Source organism: Pseudonaja textilis, chromosome 2, assembly GCF_049901715.1.
Source record: "Pseudonaja textilis isolate UNSWEBS1 chromosome 2, rPseTex1.2, whole genome shotgun sequence".
In the NCBI taxonomy this organism is placed as follows: Eukaryota; Metazoa; Chordata; class Lepidosauria; order Squamata; family Elapidae; genus Pseudonaja; species Pseudonaja textilis.
In genome coordinates this window covers 44,517,712-44,539,301 of record NC_141991.1, presented here as the reverse complement: position 1 = coordinate 44,539,301, position 21,590 = coordinate 44,517,712, and the positions used below count along the sequence as shown (strand labels likewise).

General features: G+C 41.0%; 1 protein-coding gene and 1 long non-coding RNA gene across 3 annotated transcripts in view; one reads left to right on the top strand and one right to left on the bottom strand.

The window, feature by feature from the left end:
* The window catches only part of LOC148126839 (uncharacterized), a 400,892-nt gene that overhangs the window by 182,516 nt on the left and 196,786 nt on the right, over positions 1–21,590 (bottom strand). The window lies entirely within an intron of this gene.
* The window catches only part of CFAP100 (cilia and flagella associated protein 100), a 30,476-nt gene continuing 19,728 nt past the window's right edge, over positions 10,843–21,590 (top strand). The window contains exons 1-2 of one of the 2 annotated variants that reach the window (XM_087923764.1): positions 10,843–10,959; positions 19,494–19,646. In XM_087923764.1, coding sequence (XP_087779890.1) covers positions 19,580–19,646 — 67 coding nt within the window. In that variant the 5' untranslated portion in view covers positions 10,843–10,959; positions 19,494–19,579. Of the gene's footprint in view, positions 10,960–19,493; positions 19,647–21,590 lie in introns of those variants that run through there. The other variant, XM_087923765.1, reaches the window with a different exon arrangement.

The window sequence follows — 21,590 nt, the reverse complement described above, 5'->3', positions numbered from 1 at the left end:
CTCTCCTAATGCGATTTGGGTCATTCGGTGACAGTAGCTGCAATCTCACCTGGAAATTACCATTGCTGGTGTTGAAATGATATACAGGGAGGAGATTGCAGGCTTTGACATCATTCCAACAGCATGAAACTCAGCTGTTTGCCCAAAATGGGATTGCAAGTACATTGCTTGAAAAACAGAATGGTTGCACAACAGAAGACTAGATCAGGCATAAAATGATTTTAGAACTTAGAAGAACTTTATTGTCATTGTACAAGTACAACGAATACAGCTATGGCAACTTCAATAAAGGAGATGTAACATGATGAATGACATATTGCATTGCTGGCCAAAGATATTCAGAAATATTACCAATTCTCAGAATGAAACATTTTGTACCTTGGAAAAAGTCAGATTCGTTTTAGGTTTAGTTGTTTTCCTGGTGGATCTGAGTGAGACTTAGCTTTAAGTGGATATGTATAGGATTGTACAACTTATAGGAAAATGTAATGGTTGGTATTCAAAAGCTGAGTTTGCAAGTGGCCTAAATGTTCAGGGCTTAGTTCCTAATGCAGCTGCTAAAGAGGGGAAAAAAGAGGACCCAACATACTAATAATTATAAGCTAATCTGCAGAAATAAGTAGCCAAAGATTTTTAAGGGGCCATGCAAGTGTTGTCATCAATAAGTTATTGGATATTGCAATCATAGGCACAATCAGGAGAGCTAAAGCCAAGTAGGAATTTTGTTTCAAGGTGTGTTTGAATCTAAGTGTCAGTAAAGGAGGGCAGAATGAACGATAACTAGGGATAACAAGCACAAATAGAAAAATAGATCCAAAATGTAACCTGCCTGAAGAAACCATCTCCCTATCATATGCTCTGGCCCTCCAGATGTCATTGGAATGGAGCCCCCATTACCTTTCCCTTTTTTACTATGCTAGCTAGATATGCTAGGAAATGACATTTAGCAATATACTGAGAACCCAACATTGCATCTAACTCTGATTCAAAGTCTGATCACTGCCACTATTTCGTTTAGATATCAGCTCAGTGAGGTGGCAGAGTTTGGGTGTCCAATAAGCTGTGGTCAAAGAGCTTCCCCGGAACAACAAAACACAGCAGGGATCATTCCTTCCACCAAGAAGTCCCATGTTGGGACCTTGTTGAAGAATACTAAATTAAACAGGTGAAACCAGAGGTACCATTTCTTTAGGCTAGGAATCTTTAAGAATCTGCCTCCCTTCAGCAAAGCCATCAGCTCCACAGTAGCTTATTTCCATCAGTACAGCTGCAAGACAAGAACAGCTGCAGCAGCCCTTCTATTTATAGCCTGATCAGGTGTCAGCTAAAATGTTTGTGTTCTCTATGGATTGTAAAATACAACAAGGGGTGGAGCAAATTAGTGCAGCTTAATGAAGCAGTATCCTCCTAACTGAATACACCTGGGAAAGAACACCTTCTGGCTCTGTGCCCAGAGGGTTCTGCCTAGTTCTCAGGAAGCCAAGCAGATTGTTGAGCAAATGCCATTAGAGATCAAGGAACATTTCAGATAGTTGATTATTGCCATTTAAAAATAGGGCTACTATATTAGGCAACCTACCCAGGGGACAGTGAAACAGATCTTCCTTTACGTCTGTATTTTGTTTAACCGTTTCTGTTGTGGCCATGTGCCGTTCTTGCTGCATCTGGTTTAACCAAACAGAGAAACTGACCATTAAGTCATGATCGCATCTTACTTTCCTGCTATTCATGCAGTTTGTATCTCTGGACTCCCCAAAACTTCATCTGAGCTGCTTCTTTTCTAAAGAAAGAATGAATTGACTAGACTGGAGAATGGGGTCTTCTATGTACTTTTAATGCTTTGACAGCAGCATTGGCTCCATTCCAAAAAGGCACTGGACTCAGCCAAATTATGGGTCCCATATCTGAGTAGAGCAATAAGGAACACATTTTCATTTCCCATAGGCAAATGGATCAGAATCAGAAGAGAGCTGGAAGGGACCTTTGAGGTCTTCTAGTCCACCCCCTTGGTCAAGCAGGTGATCCTATACCATTTCAGACAAGTGACTGCCCAGTCTCTTAAAAACTTCCAGTGATGAAGCACTTCTCAAGCTGTCCCACTGGTTAATTGTCCTCACTGTTAGGAAGTTTCATCCTTAGTTCCAGTTTGCTTCTTTCCTTGATTAGAGTCTGTCCATGGTTTCTTGTCCTGCCTACAGGTGCTTTGGAAAATAAGTTGATCCCGGTCCTCTTTGTGGCAGCCCATCAAATACTGGAATACTGCTATCATGTCCCCCAAGTCCTCCTTTTCCCTAGACTAGCCAAACCCAAATCCTGCAACTGGAGGAGACTAAAATATGTTTTAGTCTCCAGGCCTTTAATCATCTTAGTTGCTCTCCTTTGCAACTAAGCACTTTTCATTCTGGGCCTCCACAAATCCCCAGTCTTGATATCTTCATCTGGAGCTTTAGTTTACTGCAAAAAACAAACAAAACAAAAGCAGCCTATAGTAGCTTTAGGAATTGCAGGAGAAATCATCATTTTACATGACAGAGAAAGGTACAAGGAGAAGACCTGCCTTTAAACAGTCAGGTCAGTATTAGTGCTTTCATGGGAGAGATAAAGCAGAGAGGTGAGAACCTCTAACTTTATAATTTGGTCCATGAGTTTTTGTTTTATTTTTCCCCTAGACATGCCCAGGTTGGTTATGTGATTACCTACCCTCAAATATGCTTTAGTTGATTTGTGGTTTATTTCACATCAAAACCATGAAATTTCCCTCTGATATGTCTTTTTTGATCAAAGAAACTGTTTCCCCACCCATTCATTCAGGGAGAAGTATCTTCTTTTTTTTACAAATAGGATTTCCCTGCTCAAACCTTTCTTTAAGCAAGCAACCTAAAATGTGTCACAGGCCTTCCCCACGATAGAAACTATTATTGGTGGTCTTTTTTTTTTCAGGAGGCTACAACTCTTTTTTTTTTTAAAGTAAAGGACTGTACTGTCGCTCAAAATCTCTGCACCAGTTTTAATGAAATTTAACATAACCCATCCCCACCCATTATAGAAATCCGGCATGCAATTTCATCTCTAAAAAAACATTATAGCTGTTTCGTGTTTGCAACATATGGGAGAACACCGATCTCTTTTTACAAACCTCATGCTTGGTCTGGACATAGAGCTCAGTTGTAGGGGTTCTGCAGTGCTTCAGATTCAAAGGCAAAAATGTGTTTGGAAGTGAGCAATGAATGTGAACACTTGCTACGGTTGAGATGGAGATGGTGTTAGACTTCTGGAAGAAGAGAGAGGAACCTGCCCCCCTTTACATCCAGGGGGGCTGTGTGGAGAGAGTTTCCTCCTTTAAATTCCAGGGAATCTACCTCAGTGAAGTGTTGGAAAATCAGCACAACCCAGGTGGCCAGATAGGCCCAACAGAGACTCCATTTCCTTAGGGGCTTGCGAAAGAATAAAATAGAATAACTACTGATGACTTCCTTTTATCGGTCCACAATAGAAAGCATCCTCATACATTATGCTGGCTTGACAGCCGTGGGTGGAAAGACATTATTAGAGGGTGGTGAGTATAGCAAAAAAACATTGTGGGCTGTTCCCTGATACCACTAAACGACATCACTAGGGCTCACCACCTTAGAAGAATGAGGAAAATTCTCACATCCCAGTCAGCAGTTCTTCACTCTCCTATCATCGGGTAGGAGACATAGAAGCATAGCCAGCTGCACCAGCAGGCTGAAGAACAGTTTCTACCTGTGTGCTGTCAGACTTCTGAATGGAAAATAACTTCATGTCAACATAGTATGATAGACTTGCAGGGCCGGCGTGTTGTGCAACAAGGTCACCCAGTGTAATAAGATTGGGATTGGATTAGGGACTTCTGTCCTCTCTGTGAGTTGTGTTGGGGGGAGGGGGGTGCACGAAGGGAGGCTCAGCCAATCTCATTGTACACATGCTGTACTCTGATAATAAAGGTAACAATAACCCCAGCATACTCCAAAGCCCTTGAATCTGAAGCACTGAACAGCCCTGTAAATTGCACTGCTTCTGGAGTTATCCACACAGGTTTGTGTTTTCTTTCCTCCCAGCACTGGACATGAATTGTGAACCAGTCCGGATAACCTTTGCATACCTCTACAAGGTGGGTGGACGCTGAAGGACCAGGCTGTGGACAGATTGTTCTGGAGAAAATCTACGTGGCTGCTAAGAACTGACATTAATTTGATGATTCAATATAAAAATCAAGTGTCAACGAATTCAGAACTATCCACTACTGAATCTCTGTGTTATTCCACAGATTACAGAATAATCCTAATTGCTTTTTTTTTATTCTTGTATGTCCTGACTATTCTGGGTGACCATTTGTAGGGAAAGAAAGAACAGAAAACTTATCATCCATTTTGGGTCAGGATAGCAATAGCACTTAGCACTTAGACTTATATACCGCTCCAGTGCGGTATATCCTCATTTTACTGACCTAGGAAGGATGGAAGGCTGAGTCAACCTTGTGCCCGGTGTGGCTCGAACTTCAGCCAGCCAGAAGTAGCCTGCAGTACTGCATTCTAACCACTGTGCCACCAGAGTTCATAGGATGATTGTATTCAATTAACTGGGATGACATTTGAGGGCTTTAAAAATTAAATAGACACATTTGTGCAGAATAAGATGTCCAATAGCTATGGATCAAATATTATATGAACCCTCTCAAATACAATCAGTATGGAGAAAAATACAGTATTATTGCCCTCGTGTCTGGCTATAGAGGTTCCATTGGCATTTTATTGGTTGCTATAGGAAATAAGGAGCTGGAGTAAGGTAAGCCTTTTTCTGATCCAGGTAAATCCTTGTCTGATAAAAAAAAGGTGGGATGATAACAACACAAAGTATGATTTGTAATTCTATTTGGCCATGCTCAAGGCTGAATCTGAACCTTAGGAGAGACATTATTCAACTATGTTTTACACACACACACAAACAAACCTAAGGTCTCATAAGCCCTAACTTGACAAAGGGGAACAAAGATTTGTTTCAAAACATCTTTCTGGCAAAAAAAGACAAAAGAAAAACCATTCCCGCAAACTGAATGGGGTTAATTTAGGACTTTTCTAGAATTGGAAGAAGAAAAAGCACATGCCCTCTGGGTGATCACCCCATATATTAAAGAGGTCGTCCCTAATAACAATCTTATCACTATGCAGGGCATTGACCTGTGGTACAAAAAGGTGGATGGGAAAACTTAGGGAAAGCAATTAGATGCAATATTGACATAAGTGGCCTTTTAACTGCAAAACAGCCTCCAGGATCTGCTGACATCCTGGTTCACGGAATTTTGTGAAGGTGTGCCCTTGGAGAGATAAAGTGATTGATCGATGAGCTGGATCCTTGCAGTTTGAGTGTTGATTGGAATCAAACCGAAGAGCTTAGAACTTCCAAAGAAAGAAAGCCTGGTCTGATCAGGTTCTAGGTCTCTTAACAGCTACTTGATTTGTAAAAATTAGCAGCATGCTGCATCAATATGCAAATATGTTATTATCTGCCGTTACTTGAACATCCAGGGCTGAATAATTGTAACTGAGAGTCTTCCTGAAAAATAATAATTTATCACTCAGCTATTTTTAACCTTGTCCTCCCTAAATGGCCATTTTGAAATGGAACTTTGCAGCACCACTTACTACATGTCTACAGGACATACAGCATGCGTATACGTAGTCTAATGAAAAGAAGGATTAGGGGGTGACATGACGGCAGTGTTCCAGTATCTCAGGGGCAGCCACAAAGAAGAGGGAGTCAAGCTCTTCTCCAACGCACCTGAGGGAAGGACAAGAAGCAGTGGGTGGAAACTAATCAAGGGAGAAGCAACCTAGAACTAAGAAGAAATTTCCTGGCAGTTAAAACAATCAGTGGAATAACTTGCTTCCAGAATGTTATGGGTGAATGCTCAAACACAGGAGGTTTTTAAGCAAATATTGGCAATCATTTGTCTGAAATAGTATAGGGTTTCCTGTCTGAGAAGGGGATCGGACTACAAGACCTCCAAGGTCCTTTCCATTATTCTGTCTATTATTCTATCTTTTGCTTGATACTTAACATATAGGAATTACATACAACACATTTCACACAGGAAAAATCTAGGGGTTGCATTGGCACAAAATATTAGGAATAGTTATGGTGTTTGTGATTTGCATGTATGAACATAGCATGTTATGATGTAGCATGGAGTCTTATCCCTACCCATTTGGTTGCTGTAGGCCAAAGGTTTTCAGACTTGGCAAGTTTGAGACTTGTGGACTTCAGCTCCCAGAATTCCTGAACTAACATGACTGGAGGAGGATTTCTAGGAGTTGAAGTCCACAAGTCTTAAAGCTGTCAAGTTTGAAGACCCTGCTGTAGGCTTTAAAGAATTGAATGAGCTTGGAAGATGGATTTATTTAACAATCAAGATTTATATCAGCACAGCCAGCGTGTAGCCTTTATTTCTACTTTTTAGGAATTAGTCATATGTCAACACATTGGAAGATTATATTCCTTTCTTCCCAGCATTGACACCACCCAAAAATCTGGATTCTCACCTTGAGATGCTCTGTTCTGAAGTGTGCTTGCTGCTTTACTGCTGGTCTTGGGCATTTAATCTTGAATTAATGCCCTTTAGGGCCAGAAGCAATAAAGTCAGAAGCAAATGTTCTGAAACCTGATTGGTCCATTAAAGTAGCAAATGCAAAATTATCAACCATTCCTTCTGCCCAGAAGCAATGGGCTCTCAAGCCTGTTACACTTCACAGGCAAGAGAAGAGATATGAAAAGCCTGACAATCTCATCCTATCAATTCAAATAGGAATCTCACTTTGTTATAAGAGCATTTATGTCCATAGAGAGGCCTCAATGCTTTAAACCTAAAATTCTGGCAAGCCATTTGCAGCTTAATTGAATTCATTGGGGTTTTTAAGTTAATTTTCTCTCTCTCTCTCTCTCTCTCTCTCTCTGTGTGTGTTTGTGTGTGTGTAGAGAACAATTTAGATTGGCTCAGCATGGCATGTGCTATGGGAAAGGTGGGGATGCCAAATGAAAAAAGCTATAATGTACCATCTTGACCCATATTATGATACTCCATGCAGATATGGAAGGGTTGAATTTGCATTGTGATTCCAGGATCAATAAAGGAGAGTATTTGTAGCTCAGGGTTGAAATGAGTGGTTTTGGTGCTCTCTGAGCTCGACTGTTTTCATTGCCCAAACTAGGTAACATCCTCAGTGCTAGTAAGGAGTGGGGTTTGCTCTCAGTTTATATTCTAGCGCACTGGTCCCCAACCTTTGTGGCTTGGTGCCTGGTGGGGGGAAAGAGGGGAACTGGGACATGTGAGTAGTGGGCTGGTGCTTGCAGTTCAACTTGAACAAGTGGCGGGCCAGCATGCATGCACGTGCACACCTAGCTCAACGTGCGCAAGTTGAACTGCAAGCACGCTACCCTGCGACTCGTAGAAGTTAAGCTGCGCATGCACATGTGCCCTGCCACTCACACAGCCCGGTTATGAATAGACCATGGTCCAGTAGTGGGTTTGAGGCTCCCTGTTCTAGTGGCTTGGATGGTCTTAGAAGTTCTTGGTTGGACTGTTTACTGTTGACTTGTTTGGCAGTTCCTTGATTGGGGTATTGATTACTTGTTAGTTTGATAATCTTGGAGTTTATCTATACTAATCTGGGGGCTGATTTCTGGTGGGGAGGTGTTTGGGCGTTTTTTGTCCCTTTCTGGCTGGTTGATTGTCTCTTTTGCATAGTATATAGATATTGTTTACATCTGGGTTTCTATCATGGCTAAGTTGTCAGAGTTCCAGGCCTCTAGAAACTCCCTAGTGTTTTTTGGACTTGGTTTGGTCTAGGATGGTCACAGTTTCCCAATTGAAACTATGGTTACGTCTGTCCATAGGTAATGAAATTAAAGAGTTTTCATCATGTCTTCTGACTGCTAGTTGCTGTTCATGGACCCGTTCTGCCAGTTTTCTGCCTGTTTGTCTTACATAGTAGCTGTTGCAATCATTACACTGTATGTTGTAGATGACTTCTGTCTTTTTCTCAGGGGGCTGCTGGGTCTTATAGTAGAACTGGTCTTGCCATGAGCAACCTAGCGAGTAAATAGCACGAGCAGCTGTGTTCCAGCCTGTGGGTCAATCTGTAGCCTTCCAATGCATTGAGGCTGATTCTTCAAGGCCTACTGAGACAGATGTCCAGAACTCACTTGAAAATTTACACTCTTAGTACATGGCTCTGACCAGCCTATATCTACTGCTCTGTCTAAAGGAAGGAACTTTTTACAGCAGTAAATAAAAGTGCCATGGCACTCAGTGGCAGAGTTGCCCGTACAGGTATGCACTTTTCAATAAATTAGCTTATAGCTCAAATTAGCTTGACCTGGCTTGAACCTCATAGGAATGAAAGAACTCCAAGTAACCTCCAGAGTGGACACCTAAGTTTAGATGAGCACAGTTGGTAGCCTTTTCACAGTTGGTAGTTTGCTCCCTGCTTATTTTAACTCCCAAGGAATATGGCTGGAAAAATAAACTTTCGAAGGTTCACTTGTACAATTTAATAATGGTCATTTTCAGCTGAAAATGCCATTTGAAAAAGAAAGAATTAAAGAATAAGAGCTAAAAAAAGGTAAAATAGTTATATAGGAGATAGGACTTCAACAATTTAATACCCTCCAGATCAGTAGTGGGATTCAAATTTTTTTACTACCAGTTCCGTGGGCATGGCTTGGTGGGCATAGCTTGGCTTGGTGGGCATGGCAGGGGAAGATTATTGCAAAATCACCATTCCCTCCCCACTCCAGGGGAAGGTTACTGCAAAATCCCCATTCCTTCCCCATCCCACTAACTTGCTTTCCAGCTCTGTTCTCCTGTGCAGGGCAACCAAAGAAGACCCAGCCAACCAGCTGGGACTCAATGGGAGGCAGAGAAGAGATGGGGGTGGAGCCAGTCAGAGGCGGGATTTGCCAGTTCTCGGAACCACTCAAAATTTCCGCTTCCGATTCTCCAGAACTGGTCAGGACATGCCGAATACCACCTCTGCTCCAGATCTCTTTGGTGGTGCAATTTTCAAATTTCTCAGACATGTGGCCTTTGGCTGCAGTTTTATTTTAATGGATAGCCAAGGACCATAATTGACAAAGCAGCGAGGTCACCAAAGTAGGCAGAGTTGGAGTGGGTTCAGATTTGTTTTGGAAGTGGGCAGGGGTGAGATTTAAATTTTTTAACAACTGGTTCTGTGGGTGTGGCTTAGTTGGTGGACATGGCTTGGTGGTCATGCTACTGGCTGGGAATGGCCAACTCAACATCACTCACATCAAGACACTCATCTCCTCGCCTGGCCTCTCATGACTGTGGGGATGCTGCAGTAGTTGTAAGTGTGAAAAACGGTCATAAGTCACTTTTTTCAGTGCCATTGTAACTTTGAATGGTCACTCCACGCAAGCAAAGCACCAGCAAAGGAGGGAAAAATAACTCCAGAGACGTTCCTGGGACAGGAAGTCTAGTCCTGCCAAGAATGTAATAAGGGTTAACACAGAGGCAATTTGTGTAAGCAACACCAGAATGTTTCCTTCCTGCCTTCCTTACAGGCCAGGAATTTCTTCTAACAACTGGTTCTCTGAACTGTTTAAAACGTTAACAACCGGTTCTAGCAAATAAGTGCGACCTGATAGAATCCCACCCCTGGAAGTGGGTATTCTCAGCATAATCAAAGGGCTTCCTGTCTGTTGTTATTAATCTATCTTTCCTTCTTTCCTTCCTTCCTTTCCTCCCTACCTCCTTCCTTCCTTCCTTCTTTCTTTCTTTCCTTCCACCCTTTCTTTCCTCTTTACCCCTTCCTTCCTTTCTTTCCACTTTGTAATGTGTCAGGATGAAAGGAATCCAGTTCCTTTAAAATCACTATTCCTTGAAGGTCAGAACTCTGAAAATTGGAGGTGCCTTGGGTAATTCAAAGTGCTGAGAATGAACAATTTAGAAACAGTCATACTTGAATGGATCATCATGTGCAAGTGCTACTTAACTCTTCTAATATTTTTATCTCAGTTCATTAGCTCAAAAGGGGAAGTCTTTTGTCATATGCACTTACCGAGATTTCACCATTTTTAAGTCCCATTAATTTCAATGGATCTATTCAATATACGGTCGAATCTGAAACCATCCAATTTATTTACCCAACCTTATATATTTACTGAACATACAACAGAGGCTTAAAACCCAATTTTGCTTACAAAGACAGATGTGTGTTTTCCATTTGTTAACAGAAGAATTGTTTCTGGTTTTATAAGATCGCACCAGCACAAGAGAAAAGCAATTTTTACCATTTCTCCCTTCTTCCATATAGTCCCATGATTGAGCCAGCAGGGTCTTGTTACCTTTGAACTATATTTTAGGAAGACACAAGCTGAAAAGGGAAGAGGGGAGCAATTAAAATTACCCACTAGGACCACTGGTGGGAGCATCGTATGAGTTGGATTCTGGTCAAAGGGAACTTAGAGTAGTAAGAGAGAGCAAACTTGGGAGGCTTCTATAAAACAACAGAGCAGGAAGTAGAGGAAATTGTTGGCTGTAAAACAGTTTCTCACTTTCCTTGTACATGCATAATTGAAAAGATATCTAAGAATCCTGGCCATAAATTCTGTGCCATGCATGTACACAAGGAAAAAAAAACACAAGGGTTAACATGTTTTATGTGTTTTGGTTCTAGAAAGAAAATAAATCTCAATGAGGAACGACACCCTGTGGCAGATCTGGGTAATGCATGTCTTAAGTGTGGAAAATTTTCTCTGAAACCATTACTAGACTTTTTCATAACAAAACAGTTGCAATGAGAAGTCCTTCTTGCATCATGCTGCTGCTGACATTTTAAGGATATAGAATGAAAACAACACCAGCCAACCAAAAGCATGGGTTTTGACCTGAGGTCTTGATGCCAGGGCAAAAATGATACGGTAACACATTTTCTGAGGCTTTTTTTGGACACAATAGAACTTCTCATAATCACAGCTGATTTTCCTGATTTTATAAAATGGCCATTTTCTTGCTTCTTGCTTTACACTGCATAATTCCTATCTATATAATTTGGGGAGAAATTTAATTTAAATATATATATATTTCATATATATATATATACTTCATCGAAACGTTGCCTAGATACTTTGAATCTTACGCGGGAGAAAACCCGAACAACCAAAGATCCACATACAAATACCCGCGAGAACCTCAGAAAACAAATATATATATATATATATATATATATATATATATATATATATATATATATAAATATAAATATAAATATAAATATAAATATAAATATAAATATAAATAAATAAGAAATATAGAAAACAAATAAATATAAATATAAATATAAATATAAATATATATATATATATAAATAAATAAATATAAATAATTTAGCCCTTGAAGTCAGTTCATTCTTTGACTGAATTGCCACAGGCCCTTTTATAAATAGATGCAAAAATGTTTTTTTTTTTAAAAAAAGAATATTGGGACCTCCATGTTGAACTTTAAAGAGAGGCATGCACTCACTTTCATAAAAATAATAGCTAAAATCAATGAATTCAGTGCCATGTCTAAGATTCCAATCATAGGCAAGGTCATTCAGTCAAATATATCTACATTTCCTTTTCAAATTGCCATCTTACATCTACTGTGATCTTTGCAATCAGACACATACATGAGAATGTGCACCCATGTCTGTATGAAGCTATAGCATTAAGGCAACTATGTCTAATGGTTGCAGCTGTAGATACAAAATAAGGTAGGAGGAACAACATGGGATACATTGCTGTAGTTCTGATCCAGGCTTTGTCAAACGTAATTAAACACAACTTTTTTAAAAAGCAAAACTTATTTTATTGCAAGGCTGAGAATTACTTTCATTCCCAGCCAGAACTAATTATAAACAGTTCTCCAAGATAAGCACATGCCTTTCAGTGCTGTGGAAAGCTTCCAAAAACAGAAGTCTCCAATTATAACAGAAACCCACCAAAGTACCAGAAAAAACTAACCAGAGCTTCAAGAAGGACTCAGAATCTATCGAACTACTTTGCTTCCTGCAAAGTCATTGAGGTCTGACTTTTATCCCTTATGGGAGGGACAATCACCTCCCAGCCTTACTCCCAAGTTGCTCTTTCTGCTTCAGCTGCTCTCACCTTCTAGCAGCTCTGCACACACGCGCACTGGGAACAGCCTCCCCTGGGTCCTCTGCTTCGCTGCTGCCAGACTCCGAAGGCTCTAGTGGCAGCACCCCATTCCCAGATGGTCCTGGCCCCATCCCTGCATCGGTGCAGGACCCTCATCCAAGTCCTCTCCTAACTCCCTGTCTGGTTCCCTTTCGTCCTCACTGTCCGATTCCATTGCCATCTGCACCAGCTGCTGGTGAACCACAATAGCTGTGCTGTTAATCACTTAGACCAGGTCAAACTTACAGCATCATGTTGTCATCACGTGACATATCACAACTTTCCCCCCTTTGCTAAACTGGGGTGGGCGTGGCCAGCATGAGATGCATCCAGCCTGCGGGCCGTGAGTTTGACACCCCTGATTTAGATTGACCTGTGAAGAAATGTCAGTTTGGAATAATTATGAAGTTAAATGTTGACTTGCTTTCTCCCCAAACCGAGAGGTCAAATAGGTCAAAAATGATTAAGGGTTTGGGCAAGATTCATATGTAATACTGGATTTTGTGCTTTTTAATTACTTTATGTGTCAGAATAATTACAGGGATGATCAGTTGTTCACTTCTGTTTGTGTAAACAGGTTGTTCATTTTATAAAAAGCAGTCCTAAATGGAAGGCAGAAAATCTGTGGTTTTCATGGCTTGTGAGCAGGGGCATTCAGATTAGGGATCCTTGCAAAGAATGGGGCATCTTCCCATTCAGTCTTTGGCAGGATGAACAGGTACCAACCTTAGAAAGGCAGATGGGAATTTAGACCAGTCCTGCCAAAGGCACCTGTCACGCCTTATAAATGTAGTACATAGCTTGTAATTAAGGTCTGTCATGTGAGCTGATGAACCTATTAGCTTCTGTCAAATGAATTTTGTTTAACTATGCTGTGGAAAATTAACTTAACAGCTCTACGATCTAAGCAAGACAAGGGACTCTGCACCCTTACCTAGACAGCCAAGTGACTACCTAATTTAAATACATATTTTGTTAGCAAAGTAGGTGGGGGGGGGGAATCTGATCCAAACAGCATTTAAGGTGACATGATATCCAAAATTCATCTGAGATAGCAACTAACTAAGTCATTATCAAGTGGAAGGAACAGCTGTGGGCATACTGCACACCATCAAGGCCAAGCTGTCACCTGAAATAGGGAAATCAAGAGGCCTGGCAACGCTAAGAGTTACCTGTTCACTTTCACACCTTTCTCCCTGGTAGGTTTCTTGCAGTTGTCCCAAAGGTGCCTCTTGAAAAAAGCACCTTTGGGAATGTGATGACCCAGGGTGTGGCACAAAGGCAACACAGTCAGATAAGCAATAAGAGTGCCTTTATTATCTCCAACTTTGCCCCCAATGTCCAGGTTACCTTCTGGCTAGAGAAAAACTCTCCCAGGAACAGCCTTTGACTGCAGAAAATTAAGTCCAATACATGAGCAACACAAACTGTAAGTTACTGTAAGAAAAGTCCAAACAAACCAAGCTGAAGTAATTAGTTTGGCAGGGCAAGAGCAAGAATTTCAGACTTGAAGGCATGGTAAAACTCACACGGTTAGGAAGATGCCAGGAACACAGATAAGCTACAACAACACAGGATAAAGTCACATTTTCTCCCAGCAGCCTGCTGCATGCAGCCTGCCTCTCTTATCAACTGTCTTTCCAGCTGTGGCTAATGAAGGAAATCAGGGCCCTCTCCTCCCTCGTAAGCCATGCAACTCACGTTGCTCTCTTCCTCCCTGCATGCCCTAGGATAAAGAGGGGGTGGGCCTGGTTCTTCCTCTGAACTTCCTCTCCCTTGTTCTATCTCCCTGCTCTGCTCAGCCAGACTTTGCCCTTCCCCAGTCTCCTCCACAGCCAACAGAGTCACACTCCCACTCTCTGTCTGGCTTCCTCCTCCGATTCAGACTCTGACAGAGGCATGACAGGGACAACCATGACCTGGAATACTGAGAACCTCCATAGACATTTCCTTCAGTTATGTACTTCTATAGCTCTTCGCATTCATTTCTCCTGCTCTGCATGATACATCAAAAGTATGGAAACGCTCTGCTAATGTCTTTCTCGCTCTGTTATTAGAGCCGTGTTTCTCAACCTTGGCAACTTTAAAATGTGTAGAATTCATCTCCCAGAATTCCCTGCTCAGCAATTATGTTTGTTTGCAGTTAACTTTACTGGAATGTTGTTGTCATTCCTTATGAGTGCCTATTGCCTGTAATTAGGTTTATTGTATGAGCTGGTAAACTTATTTGCATCTGTCAAATGAATTTCATTTAACTATGTAGCAAAAAGCAGACTTTTGTTATTCTTAAGTTCTGGATGGGAAAAGTGACGCTTATACCATGTTCAACATCTGTGTCTCCTATATATACATAATTTGAACTTCTGCTCTGGAAATTCTATTTTATGACAAAAAATATACGCTTGGAAGAATCTATTTATCTCTTCTTGATGAACACTGTGGGGTTTTCTCCAGCCAAACAGATGTTTGGCATGTTACTGTTTATTTTTTTCCTCTGACACTTTCACTCTTTCTTGCTTTGCTTCATTAAATGCTTCTTACTGACTCCAACACTGAAATGATTGGCACAATGGGAAAAGTGTGTTTCTGGACACATAAATAAATAATGCATGTGTGTGTAAGCATAATCAAGCATTATAAATAATGCCTAATCTCAATGTTGAAATAAATCATCTAATAAATACAGATAGTCCTTGATTACAATAGTTCGTTTAGTGACCAAAGTTACAATGGCATTGAAAAATGTGACATGATCATTTTTCACAGTTACGACCTTTGCTGCATCCCAAAAATCAAAATTCAGATGTTTGGCAACCAGTTCATACTTATGACCATTGCTGTGTCCGAGGGTCCTGTGATCCCCTTTTGCGACCTTTTGACAAGCAAAGTCAATGGGAAAGCCAGATTCACTTAACGACTGGGCTACTAACTTATCAATTGCAGTGATTCACTTAATTACTGTGGCAAGCAAGGTCATAAAATGGGGCAAAACTCACTTAACTGTCTCACTTAGCAACAGAAATTTTGAGGTCAATTGTGGTTGTAAGTCGAGGATTACCTGTATTACAAACACCTGCTTTCTATGAGAGGGTGCTCAGTGCTATTCCAACACTGCTGATGGCTACAGATTGAAGAACTGCTCAGGACATAATGGCAAGCAAAGAAGTTTTAGATTCTGAATTTAACTGTTGTACATGTCCCACTTATGGTATTGGTATTGGTGCGGTGGAAACTCTTTAGGCCTGTAATGCAGTGCTTCATTTACTTCAAAATGTGGTAAGGATGGCTTGATTAATGTGGATGGGTTTTGCTGAATGGCAGCCTGCCTTGTGCCTCAAACTGATCCCCTTCACTGTCTCTGGACATTGACATCTGTTAGAATAGAATAGAGTAGAGTAGAGTAGAGTAGAGTAGAGTAGAGTAGAGTAGAGTAGAGTAGAGTAGGGTGGGTAGGGTAGGGTAGAGTAGAACAGAACAGAACAGAACAGAACAGAACAGAATAGAATTCTTTATTGGCCAAGTATGATTGGACACACAAGGAATTTGTCTGGTGCATAAGCTCTCAGTGCACATAAAGAAAAAATAAAATACATTCATCAAGAATCATAAGATACAACACTTAGTGATAGTCATAGTTTACTAATAAGCAATCGAATCATACTAGGGAACAAATAAAACATATAAATTGTAAAAACACAAGCAACACAGTTATAGTTATAAGTTGGAATTGATAGGTAATAGGAAGGATGAGAAGAATAATAGCAATACAGTCTTACTAAAGAGCTTGACAGTATTATGGGAATTAGTTGTTTAGCCGAATGGTCACATTGGGAGAAAAAACTGTCCTTGTGTCTAGTTGTTCTGGTGTGCAGTGCCCTATATAGGAAATATCAAATTATTTCCCACAAAACAACAGTATCCAAACGGCTGGCTTGTTTCATTTAGTTTCCAGATTTGTTAGAACTTGTGGGTGCTTCATCAGTGAAGGTTTTTAAGAAGAGACTGAGCAGTCACTTGTCTGAAAGGATATAGGTACTCCTGCTTGAGGAGGGGGGGTTTGGACCGGAAGACCTCCAAGGTCCCTTCCAGCTCTATTCCGATTCTGATTCCGATTCTGATTTGGACGTAAGGCGCTCGATTCCAGCTCCCCGCAATCTCTATGTCCCCGTCGCATCCCCCCAGCGTTTTCCCCCCCATTATGACGTCAGCACCTCCTGGCAACAGGAGAAAATGGTTTCCTCAGCAACGTAAACAAGAACGGAGAACAATGGAAGAGGCGGAATGCCGAGAACGCTGGAACCTGCCTCTTGTCCGAAAGCGCTGTGGCTCTTGAGTTAAATTGGCCAAACGGACTCGCAAAAACCCCCGGGCTCGCCGAGCAGAAGCAATTAAAAGAGCAACGTGAGACGGGAAAATAACTTAAGTCACTTGATAGTGCTTTCATTCTATAAAGAGCCATATTTTTTTTCTTTTTTTAATTTCCAATCGGGAGAGAATTCAGGTTGAGCGCGATATGCTTTCTTGAACTTCCAGCGTTGATGAAAAGGCTACGCCTGAGTCGTCGAAAAGCAGGAAAAATCTACAGGGTGGGGGGGGGGAAATCTCAATATTGAAATTAAGCATCTATGTCTCTGGAGTGAACCTACCCAGCAAACATATTTACCGTCTGCGGTAATTCATCTTATATTTCTATCAGGAGGTTTAAAAACTATTTTTTTTCTACATTTTCCTTTCTCTCTCTCTCTTTCTTCTCTCTCTCTCCCTTTCTCCCCAGTTGATTTATATAGTACTTTTAGTACTTTGGTTTTCCCATATGTAACCTTTCTGGGAAAAAGAAAGAGGATGGGAGCCTGAGGTTGTGTTCTAACATCAGCAGAATAATATTAAACAGGCTGTTAAACAGTAATCCTGCTCCAGCTTTGCAATGATGGCAGGCTTCAAGTGAAAAAGTGTTTCAGTCTTCAGCTTCAAATGGAATTGAAAATGGAGTTAGGGTTGTTTCCTTCCCCACTCCCCTTTCAACAGCAGCTGTCAGCTTTCTGCCATGATGATGAGATGCTTTGAACCTTTTCTTGGTAAAATGCAAGTAGTGCTTGACATACGGTCACAACAGGGGGAAGAATTTCCATTGCTAAAGAAAGCAGTCGTTAAATGAATCGTGTCTGATTTTATGATTGTTTTTTTGGCCGTGATTGTTAAGTGAATCAGGTGGTTGTTAAGCAAACCTGGCTTATCCCATTGACTTTTACTTGTTGGAAGCCCCTTGTGAAGGTTGCAAACTGTGATTATGTTACAGTGGCGGGATTCAAAATGTTTTACTACCAGTTCTGTGGGTGTGGCTTGGTGGGCATGACAATGACTTGGTGGGCATGGCAAGGGAAGGATACTGCAAAATCCCCATTCCCTCCACACCCCACTAACCTGCTTTCTCCTGTGCAGGCAACAAAAGAAGACCCAGCCAATCAGCTGGGACTCGGGAGGCAGAGAATAGATGGGGACAGGGACAGTCAGAGGTGGTATTTGCCAGTTCTCAAAACTACTCAAAATTTCCACTACCAGTTCTCCAGAACTGGTCAGAACCTGCTGAATACCACCTCAGATCATGTAATCTCAGCACATTGCAACCAAAGCAGCAGTAGCAATAGCATTTAAGCTTATATACCACCCCATAACGATTTACCTCACACTCTGGTGGTTTACGATATAAGCATGATTTGCATATTTCCTCCAACAATCTGGGTCCTCATTTTACCGACCTCGGGAAGGAGGGCAAGCTGGGTCAACTTTGAGCTCCCTCAGGATCGAACTCCCGGCTGTAACAGAATCTGCCAATGACACTGCACTTTAAACCACTGCAGCACCAGAGTTCAAGGGTAAATACACACTTGTTTCCAAGTGCCCAAATTTTGATCACATGGCCATGGGAATGTTTTAATAGTCATTAGTGCAAGAACTGGTCATAAGTCCCTTTTTTCAATAGAGTTGTAACTTTGAACAGTTGCTAAATGAATGGCTATAAGACAAGGACTACCTGTAGTTTAGATAATTCTGTAGTTTAGATGACACCTGCTACTGGTGGTTTCTTCTCCAAGTATCAGACAAGCAGAACCCTGCTTAACTTCTAGGCTGAGGTAAGGTTGGTCAAGGGATATTATCTCTACAGGAAAAAGGTAAAGATTTCTCTGTCTGGTTCTGTCCTACTTTTGGATACGGTGCTCGTTGTCCGAAGACATTTTCCATGGTCATGATGTCAACGTGGCTATACACCAAAGGTGCACAGAACACTGTTACCTTCCCACTGAAGTGGTACCTATTTATCTACTCGCGTTTGCATGCTTTCAAATGTTAGGTGGGCAGAAGCTGGGCAGGAAGGGGAACTCTACCCATTGCATGGTAGAGGGCTCAAACCTGGGCTGTCAGTTTTTCAGTGTCTTTTAAGCACTGAGCCATCACAGCCCCTCATCTAATTATGTACTTTACAGTACATCAAGTTAATTTGTTAGAAGATACTGAAATGAATATGCATGAGGTGAGGTCATTTTCCTGAAAATAACTGCTTCAATGTGAAACACTGATGTAGCACTGAGAAAGCATCTCATAGAATTGGTAGCCATTAGTGTTATAGTGATCCTTCCCTCTATTACAGGTCATGGCTGAATGAGTGTTAACAATTGGGAAACAATTTCCAGCTGCAGATTTCCAGACCCCTTTAAAGCAAGCAAGTCATTTAAAATTATGGTGATGATGATGATTTCTACAAATCTTTTATTCGGATTAGCACCATTTTATTTGACCCCATGCCTATTTTAATGTGCATGATTCCCTTTCTTTCATTTCATTTTTGCTTAAAAATAGAGAAAGAACAGGCCATTCTTTCTGTGAGAAAAATTCTTTGGATGGTAATAGTGATACAAAGATTGGGAGTAATTCAGGTTTTTCTATGGTGAAAAAAACTGAACCTGCACAAAATTCTTTTCTTCTTCGTGTCATGAAATTGTGGGAATGTTAATGTTGGAAGGGGAATTACAAATCATTCAACCTAACCTCAAGACCAAAATGGTTGTTCAGTGAATCAAAGCCCATCATCATTTGCAACTACTTGCCCCAGTCTTAATTTTAGTTATTAGGAGGGTCCTTCAAAATCTTTTTCATTACCATTTTAATTTCTGGCCCCAAATGTTAGCAGATGTAAATTAGTTTCTATGTTGTTAAGGTTTAGCTGATTAATGAATAAAACCACATTTAACAAAGGATTCCTTATACACATCTCTTCATAGGCCAAGATTCAGTATTGCATCTCGAGACATCTGTTCACCAGGTAGAAAATTGTCAGCCTTCTTGTTAAAATTAGAACATCCTCAAGATGTCTGGAACCCTGTTTGCCCCTTCAAGTACATCTACAGGCTCAGTGGACTCTGAAGAAATTTACAGTAAGACTCTTGTTTTATTTCCTAGAATTTAGTGTTTCCTTCTTTTTACAGTTTTAAAATTCAGGTCAGAGTTTGGGCAGCTCCTGGAGTAGAACACAGGTCTATCCTTTTTTGTATATGTACTGTAGATTGTTCCTTTTGAAACAGTCAACTTCATTGGTGCTTGGTTTCTTTGGAGTTTAATACCTGCAGCATAAACTCAGTTGAGAGAGATGTATTGTCAGGATGGTATTAATGAATGTGACTCTGTTCCCAATCATCATCATCTTCATTTAACGAACCCATAATCCGTTGCAGGAGGAGTCTGGGCAACTGAATGGAGCTAGCTTGTTTAATGGCTGTATGCCCTTCCTGTCACCAATGCAGAGTTTTGTACAGCAGATATATTCTCAGTGTGCCCAGTGTAGGCAGTTAGCACCCACCCCTCTCCTAGAAAATTGAAATATCCTAGGAAATATTAAAAAGGCAGAATATCTCCCCTAAAAGGAGTAGAAACTCAGAAGCAGAAACTCACCGCAAAAGCAGAAGCACACCCCACCTTTGTTAATGGGTGGGCCATTAAGGCCTAGGCCAGAATACTTTACATAACAAAGATCTCCAGGTAAAGCTATAGCAATTGCCAAAAGCCCTTTTCAGTGCATCATCATCCAGCAAGGCTCAACCAAGCCTGGAACACAGGACAACCTACAGAGTTGCCCCTGCATGGCCTCATGGGAGTCTGGCAACCAATCAGAATACAAGCTCCAATTCGCTTTCTGACATTGTATCGATTTTTCACCTTATTTTTCCCTTTTTGGTTGTTTTTTTAAGTCTTAAATTCTCCATTCTCTTTCCCCTCTTTCCCTTTTCTTCCCCAACTAAAGTTGTTTGTTCATTAAAGATGGCTTCTTCTTCTTCATCCCAACCTTCTTTTTCTTGTAATTGCTGATAGGTAGAAATCGCCATTTCTAAAAAATGAAAAACAGATCCAGAAGAGCCCTTCCCTTCTTGTTCCTCTTCTTTTAGCTTTTTAAATTCCATTTTCAATTCATCAACAACTAATGCCATTGTGAAAAAGTTTTTTAAACAACCCAAAAGTTTGTAGTCTTTCAAATAATAATTTCCAAAGGTCCCAAAGTCACCAAGCAATCCAAATACACACAGTCTGTTTCATTTAGCACTTTCTTCTTTTTATACTTGCGGTTTGCAAGGCTTCGGCAGCGGCAGGAATCCACGATCATGCGCGGTTTCTGCTGCACTCGCCACTGGAGTGCCCCCGATCCAGCTGGATTTGGTGGCTAATAGTTACCCTGTAGAGGTAACTGAAGACGGGAGATCCAGCAGAGGTCTGGGGGAATCGCAACCCCCCTCCTCAGCTGGCTTAACTTCCTTTTCCAAAGGTGGTGCAGCGGCGGTCAGCAATGTCTGCCACAAAGAAGCTTTCATCCGGATAAGAATGTGCAGGAGGAAGCTGAGAAAGTGAAAGTTCTGGCTGACCGAGATAATAAGTAGCATTTAAATACCCCGGAATTTTAATTTCATCAAAGATACATTGTTCCCAAAGAAGATTGGGAAAATCAGTGGATGAAAGTTAAAAGGGAAAGTTTGTTTTTTTCTCACTCTCCTTCCTTAGGGTGATAGCAGATGGAAATCGGAAAAACCCGTTCTGGCACCAGCAGGTAATTAAATTTGAAAGTTAAAGCCAAGGGGACATTAAAGATTTCTGAACATTGAAAAAAAATTTTTTTTTTCTTTTGCTATAAGTGGGAAGGGAGAGGAAAAGAATTAATATTAAGATTTTGCTGGAGGAGGCTGCTTGGAACTTATAAGACTAGAGTTAAATTGTAACAAGACTTCTAAAAGATACATTTTGGAACTTTGCAATTGAATTGTACCCCAGGAAGAGAAAGAATACAAGCTCCAATTCAAATCCCAACAAAGGTTATAAAACCCAGGCACTCTCAG